This window comes from Lactuca sativa, chromosome 1 (assembly GCF_002870075.4).
Source record: "Lactuca sativa cultivar Salinas chromosome 1, Lsat_Salinas_v11, whole genome shotgun sequence".
Taxonomy (NCBI): Eukaryota; Viridiplantae; Streptophyta; class Magnoliopsida; order Asterales; family Asteraceae; genus Lactuca; species Lactuca sativa.
In genome coordinates, this window is record NC_056623.2 from 203,262,549 (window position 1) to 203,270,834 (window position 8,286).

General features: G+C 35.8%; 1 protein-coding gene and 1 non-coding gene across 2 annotated transcripts; one reads left to right on the plus strand and one right to left on the minus strand.

Moving 5' to 3' along the window:
- Positions 1 to 3,124: 3,124 nt before the first annotated feature.
- Positions 3,125 to 4,591, minus strand: LOC111919861 (uncharacterized). The gene has a single exon (XM_023915422.1). It carries the CDS (start codon positions 4,589 to 4,591, stop codon positions 3,125 to 3,127), a length of 1,467 nt encoding a protein of 488 aa, XP_023771190.1.
- A 556-nt stretch (positions 4,592 to 5,147) lies between these two features.
- LOC128131467 (small nucleolar RNA R71) lies at positions 5,148 to 5,254 on the plus strand. Its single transcript, XR_008229385.1, has one exon. It is a non-coding gene; the product is annotated as a small nucleolar RNA R71 (small nucleolar RNA).
- The last annotated feature ends 3,032 nt before the right edge of the window (positions 5,255 to 8,286 follow it).

An 8,286-nucleotide genomic window follows, 5' to 3' on the forward strand; every position in this document is an offset into this window, starting at 1 on the left:
TCAGGCACATCTAGTCAAGAAATAGAATATAAAAGGGGGGTTCTTTTTTATTAAAACTAATAACTAGAAATGCAGTGATAATAAAGTAAACAAAAATCAATAATAAAAATGGTTTCAGCTCTGCTTTGACTTTCCTAATCATGCAACAACATTGACTTGGTTATTTGAGATGCGTTCTATCTAAGCTGGTACTGAGAAAAACTAACAAGCTCTAGTAATTCCACTTTTACCTTATTTAGTTAATCAAAACAAGCTCTTTAATTAACCCTAACTTTTTACTGTCTAATCAAATAAGCTCTTAATTAAGATCAGAAAAGTTGCATTAAGTTCTATGTAAAATTCCTAGCAATACCCAATACTTCTCACAGGCTCGGAAGCGTAACGATATGATTTTCACAGTTTATACCAGAGTTAAATCCCAAAATGGAACCAATCTAATACTTGTTACTTTTACCAGTTTACAAGAACAATTATGGATTCTATAACTGATTAACTGGAATGATAAAACCCTAGCTAGGTGATCAGACTAACAAGAATTCAAATCAAACATTCATTAAGAACAAAACTGAAGAATCTAGATAGAAACACAAATCAAAAACCAAATCTAATGATCAATCACATGAAAAGTACTTGTCTTTGCAGAACTGAAAACTAGGGTTTAGCCAGACATGGCTAAAATCTGATAAAACAACTAAATAAAGACATCAAACAACTAATCTTACTAAACTAAACGTAGGAGATGATCCACAGTCTTCAGATCTTCAGAAATTGATGAAATCGGAGAAGGAACACCTCAAAAATCGTATTTTTGTCGTCTGGAACCTCTAGAATTGTCAACTTAGGTTAATACAAGGCTATCAGGGTCTTTTTATACGTCCAACAGCAAAAACGGCGCACCTGCGATCGCATGTACACAACCTGCGATTGCAGGTTTTGAAATAAACACATCTGATGCCGTTTTAATGAAGTAGGATGCTATTTTGACACTTTTTGGCCAAACTGCGATCGCAAGGAGACAACTTGCGATCGCAGATTTTGAGATTTCACTTCCGGATGAATTTTGGGCACAAAAGAACCTCGAAGGTAACCTGCGACCAAACTTGCGATCGCAAAAAGGTCACCTGCGATCGCAAGGAGACAACCTTCGATCGCAGTTTATGCCTATGATGTCCGAAATTTCGTCTACTTTTCAGATAATTTTGAATCGCGTCAATCGGAGTTACGGTTCTCAAGATATGGTCAAAATACTGACAGGGGGTCAAAGCTGCCAGCAACATCCTTTAACTTTGATATTGCATATTCTATCTTCGTGTGATCAATTCAATTGAATGTTTCTTGACCAAAGCATCATCCAAACATTCCACAACATACTCCATAAGTTTCAAGATCCATTTTAAGCTCCAAACGCGCATCCAACTGATCCCAAAGCACTGCTCCACTCGAACTATCTGAAATTGACAATAAAACATGAGCAGTACGGGAATTCCAACGAAGTACATGAGCTGAACATTATTTATCTAAATGACATGCAAATGTACAAAATATGATCCTAAATGATAACAAAAACTACCCTATAAGATGCATAAGATGACATCTAATAAATCTCCCCAAGCTTAAACCTTACTTGCCCTCAAGTAAGAAGAAGATAAAACATTATAAACAAATGGAAAAATATAGATAACCTAAAAAGAACTTAAAATGAAAACTAAAACAAGATTAAGGAAACTAAAATTTCAAACTTTATCAAAACACTTCACTTTTTTTTTGTTCACATGATCAGATTTCACAACGAGGAAGCTCCAATGAAATCACTACCTAGACAACAATCTCAATATCTTATATTAATGATTCATATTTCATATTTAATGAGTTAAACCAAGCTCGAGCAAATAATTTTTACGCCGAATTAAATTTGTGAAAACAGTGTATTTTTAAAAATAATCTCACGAAAATTCGTTTATAAAAACTTAGCTTGACCAACCCCTCATTTTTTTCCGAACTCGTCCAGTAAACGCGGTAAGCTCCATTATGGACAGAAAATCCAAGCTTACCCCTATGATTCCACTATCGAGGGATCAATATCATTATACCACACATCTTCTTTGTCTTCATCAACTCTTCAAATTTAACTTGTTTGCTTCTTGATTTCGACTTGAACTTGATTTGGTTTTGACTTTGAATTGTAGATTTCTTCAAGTCTTGATGTACCATTTGTAACATATATATAGATCAGGCACGGATTTTACTTTGAGGCCCACCATATCTTCAATACTTCAAAAATGATAACTATTTTGTGGGTATAACAAGAGTTCCCTCCCAACCTCAAAAGGCGTAGAAACTATAGGGTTCAGTACTTCAAGGAATGATAAGGGTTATCCAATCTAGGTTCTTTTTAAGGCATTCAAGGAAATTATTTTCAAAACACTATTCGTTTTTCCATCCCACACTTCCATTGTAAAAATTGTCTGACTCTTATGTTGGTTCATATTGAAAACATTTAAAGCACTTCAAAAGATAATACTTATTATTAATTGCAATGAGACTGTCATTTTCGGTAACTATCACACTTCATCTTAACAGAGCTATCGAGTGTAAAAAGAAATCCTCATCTCATGTATACTTCATTTTTTTTGGAATGCAGAAAAAAAAAAACTAGAAATAAAAATATTTTTGGGTATTTGATTTTTTAAATGCAATGTAGAAAATAAAATGCAAAAAGAAAAATAAAATTTGAAAAATTTTAAATGAAAAACTGAAAAAAAAAATTAAAATTTTTAACAAAAAATGCAAATTTTTACACAAACCCCCTCCCCCAAACATAAAATGATGCATTGTCCTCAATGCTTAGAGAGGAATTAACAGCTCAATAAAGCAAATAAAAACAAAAATGTACAGCTAGGAATGAATGTACCTGATATGTTCGTAGAAATTCTGATTTTGACGACAATGTGGCGAAAAATCCGAATTTCAGCGACTTTGAAGATCCTCTGATTTCCCCAAGCTTGCTTGGAACTGCGACCATCTCTTTATTGAAAGCATAAAAACTAAAAACTAATCATCGGGTTGCCTCCCGGAAAGCCGCCCTTTTTTAAAGTCGTTGGCTCGACTTTGCCCAACCAGATTATTAACTGGTGTGGTTGGGACTTCTTTGAAGCTCAACTGTTTTTCTTGTAACTCCAGATCCCTTCAAATATGGCAATATTGGTGGATCTAGAACTTGCTCAACAGACTGAAAAGAATCCAGATTGTCTTCAAATATATCTTTCAAATTACTTTCAGACTTCTTCCCAAAATTATTCTCTTCAAATTCTTTTCGTTTCAGATTCATATCTGAAATCACATCTCTCACCTCTTCTTTGTCCAAAAACATTTTCCTTTTCAGATTTTTATTTGATTCTTCTTCCGTAGCAAATGTCATCTCAACTTCTTCCACCTCCCCAAGCTTATCTTCTGCCAGCTCCTTGGATATACTATCAGATGAATTCCTGTCTAAAAATTTTTCTTGCACAAAGACATTAGAACACTGGCAGCAATCCTCTAACAAAGGACTGCTGGTGCCCATATAATTGATAGAAATATTTTCAGAAGGAAAATCATCATTATTAATTTTAAAGTTCACAACTTCCTCATCAAACTCCATTGAAAGTGTACCAGCAAAAACATCAATTTTTGTTTTTGCAGTTTTCATAAAAGGTATTCCCAAAATAATAGAGTTTGAATCTGAAGTGTCCAAGTTTCCCATTTCCAAAATAGAAAAATCAGCGGGAAAAATAAGCCCACCGACTTGGACAAGGACATCCTCAAGTACACCTTTTGGGTGTACTGTTGAATGATCCGCCAACTGGATGATGGTCTCGGTCTTTTGCAAAGATCCCATTTTTAATTTTTCAAAAATAGAATAGGGAAGGTCATTAACTGAAGCTCCTAAATCAAGCATGGCTTTTGGAAAATAAAGTTTCCCCAATTTACAAGGAACTGAGAAAATCCCCGGATCCTTGTACTTTGGAGGCAAACCTTTTTTTAAAATTAAAGAAATATTTTCACCAGCTTTAATTGTTTCATTAGATTTCAATTTTTTCTTTGAAACACACAATTCTTTTAAAAACTTAGCATAACAAGGAATGTGTTTTATAACATCAAGTAACGGGATGTTTACCTCTACTTTGCGAAAAATGTCCATGATGTCCTCATCTGCACGCTCGTGTTTTATGCTCTTCAGTCTTGATGGGAATGGAGGTAGTGGCTTGTACTCCTTTAGAATTGGCTTGGGTAGTGTTGGAGTTTCTTTTTCTTCCAGCTTTTCCGATTCTTCTTCAACCAACACCTCTTCAAACTCTTCAGCTTCTTTGTTTTCTGGTTCAGATGAGCTCGGGCCTTCATATGTCTTCCCGCTTCTCAAGAAAATAGCACTCACATTATGCTTTGGATTGTTTTCAGTATGCCCTGGTAACTTTCCTTGAGACTCCAGACGACCCACAGAAGTGGCAAGTTGAGACACCTGTTGGTCCAGATTCTTGATATTGGGTCTAGTTTCGGTCTGGAATGCTTGGGTGCTCGTGGCAAGACTCTTCACTATATCTTCTAAGGCCATGCTGGAACTACTGGGTTGTTGATGGGTGTTCTGATTCTGGTAATTCTGATTCTGGAAATTTTGCTGCTGAAAGTTTTGCTGAAAGCCCGGCTGCTGAAAATTTCACTGCTGCTGAAATCCGGGTGGAGGCTGAAATTGTTGTTTCTGCTGATAATTATTTTGAAAATTCTGTTGGTAGCCCCCAACAGCTTTAACTGGAGCAACATCCTCTTGCAAAATTGGACACATATCAGCTGGATGGTCCGTCTTCAAGCATATGCCACATGGTTTCTTCGCAACAGCTTTTTCTTTAGTCAACAACAACACTGCTTTCGTGAGCTCAGATATCTGAGCTTCTAGATGAACATTGCTGACTTCCTTGACCCCTCTTGCCTGATCTGGATACCATTCATCTTCATTTCCAGAATGTTTAGACTCGATTGCCAACTTTTCGATCAGCTCTCTGATTTCAGTTGGTGTCATATCACCCAAAGAACCACCACTGGAAGCATTTATAAGCCGTCTTTCCATGGGTGTTAGACCTTCACATAAACAGTTATAGAGTTGGTAATCACTAATTCCATGTTGAGGGCAATGGACCAACAACTTTTTGAACCTCTCCCAGTAGGTATGTAGGGCTTCTCTTTTTCCTTGTTTGATACCAAGGATTTCTCTTCTAAGACTGGAGACTCGCGTTTCTAGAAAGTATTTCTCTAAAAACAGCTTTGCGAGTTCTGTCCAAGTGGTGATGGAACCTGATGGGAGTTCATACAACCATTCTCTTGCAGAATCTTGAAGCGAAAAGGGGAATGCCCTTAACTTTATCTGGTCTTCTGTGACAACATGAGGCTTCATTCCTGAACAAACCACATGAAATTCCTTGAGGAATTTATGTGGGTCTTCATTTTCCAATCCTCTGAAAGTGGGAAGAAGATGAATCAGCCCAGATTTAAGTTCGAAGTTCTGGGCTTCTGGAAACGTAATGCAAAGGGGCTATTGGTTGACCTCTTGAGTGGCCCACTCTCTAAGGGTCTTTTCTGCTTCGTTTCCACTCATAACTAAGTCTTCAGATTCAGTTTTTGAAGAGTTTGTGGTTTCAGTTTTAACGGAAGGGGTGGGGAGTAAGTTTTATATAGTCTGTTTTGAGGAGAAGATGGGGGTACTTTTGGAAAAAACGGATCTGATTCATTCTACAAGGGAGCGCCTTGTGGAGTGGAGGTTTCTGGGGGTATGGAAGATGATGAACCAAAGAGACCAGCTGATTGTTTTTTTCTTGCTGCTTCTTGTTTCGGTTTCCTTGCAGTTCGCTCGATTTCTAGATCAAAAACTAAAGGTGTAGCTGAACGAAAAATTCTTGGCATAAAACTACTAGAAAGCACCGTGTCCCCGGAAACGACGACAATTTGTTAAACATGCTGTCGCGCACATATTAAGCAAATAAGTTATCACTGCTGGTTGCACTAAAAATATAGCACAGGGAAGCAGGGTCGAATCCTCAGGGACACAGCCTAATGGTCAATGCCTTTTTGCATCAGGCACATCTAGTCAAGAAATAGAATATAAAAGGGGGGTTCTTTTTTATTAAAACTAATAACTAGAAATGCAGTGATAATAAAGTAAACAAAAATCAATAATAAAAATGGTTTCAGCTCTGCTTTGACTTTCCTAATCATGCAACAACATTGACTTGGTTATTTGAGATGCGTTCTATCTAAGCTGGTACTGAGAAAAACTAACAAGCTCTAGTAATTCCACTTTTACCTTATTTAGTTAATCAAAACAAGCTCTTTAATTAACCCTAACTTTTTACTGTCTAATCAAATAAGCTCTTAATTAAGATCAGAAAAGTTGCATTAAGTTCTATGTAAAATTCCTAGCAATACCCAATACTTCTCACAGGCTCGGAAGCGTAACGATATGATTTTCACAGTTTATACCAGAGTTAAATCCCAAAACGGAACCAATCTAATACTTGTTACTTTTACCAGTTTACAAGAACAATTATGGATTCTATAACTGATTAACTGGAATGATAAAACCCTAGCTAGGTGATCAGACTAACAAGAATTCAAATCAAACATTCATTAAGAACAAAACTGAAGAATCTAGATAGAAACACAAATCAAAAACCAAATCTAATGATCAATCACATGAAAAGTACTTGTCTTTGCAGAACTGAAAACTAGGGTTTAGCCAGACATGGCTAAAATCTGATAAAACAACTAAATAAAGACATCAAACAACTAATCTTACTAAACTAAACGTAGGAGATGATCCACAGTCTTCAGATCTTCAGAAATTGATGAAATCGGAGAAGGAACACCTCAAAAATCGTATTTTTGTCGTCTGGAACCTCTAGAATTGTCAACTTAGGTTAATACAAGGCTATCAGGGTCTTTTTATAAGTCCAACAGCAAAAACGGCGCACCTGCGATCGCATGTACACAACCTGCGATTGCAGGTTTTGAAATAAACACATCTGATGTCGTTTTAATGAAGTAGGATGCTATTTTGACACTTTTTGGCCAACCTGCGATCGCAGGTTTTGAGATTTTACTTCCGGATGAATTTTTGGCACAAAAGAACCTAGGAGATAACCTGCGATCGCAGGTTATGCCTATGAAGTCCAAAATTTCGTCTCCTTTTCAGATCATTTTGAATCCCATCAATCGGAGTTACGGTTCTCAAGATATGGTCAAAATACTGACAGGGGGTCAAAGCTGCCAGCAACATCCTTTAACTTTGATATTGCATATTCTATCTTCGTGTGATCAATTCAATTGAATGTTTCTTGACCAAAGCATCATCCAAACATTCCTCAACATACTCCATAAGTTTCAAGCTCCATTTTAAGCTCCAAACGCGCATCGCACTGCTCCCAAAGCACTACTCCACTCGAACTATCTGAAATTGACAATAAAACATGAGCAGTACGAGAATTCTAACGAAGTACATGAGCTGAACATTATTTATCTAAATGACATGCAAATGTACAAAATATGATCCTAAATGATAACAAAAACTACCCTATAAGATGAATAAGATGGCATCTAACAATATTTTTAAAATTTTTAATGATTTATTATTATTGTTATTATTATTATTATTATTATTATTATAACTACTACTACTACTACTGCTATTATTATTATTATTATTATTATTATTATTGTTATTATTATTCTAGAAATCAAATATCAAAAATAAAAATAAAAAGATCATAAAAAAACTATTCCTACACTCTTTATTTCCATGCCTTCACCTCTGGCTGTATCCATTGTCTCCATTACTAATCGATGTTGTTAACTCTATAAAAAAATCACCTCCCGCTGTCTCCATTACTAATCGATGTTGTTAAATCTATAAAAAAATAAAATTTAAGAACGATTAGCCTTAGTGATCTAAACGGAAGTCGTAGTGCTCGTTAAACCGAGAGTATGTATAAAAAGAACGCCCAAATCTGACTTCGTATGAGGAAGTTATGATTTTTCGAAATTTCAGCCTAGCAGTAGACAACTAAAAACTCGAATTTTAGATCGAGTGATTTTCAGCCGACACAACCTAAACGAGAATCGAAGGTCTTGTCATTAGCTGTACAACGGTAAAAAGTCTGATGAAAACAGACGTCGGATGAAGAAGTTATGAATTTTTAACAGATTTCCTGTCCCGGTCTGTTAAAAATAATAATGTAAAAATTAAATTAAAAATTAGCCGAC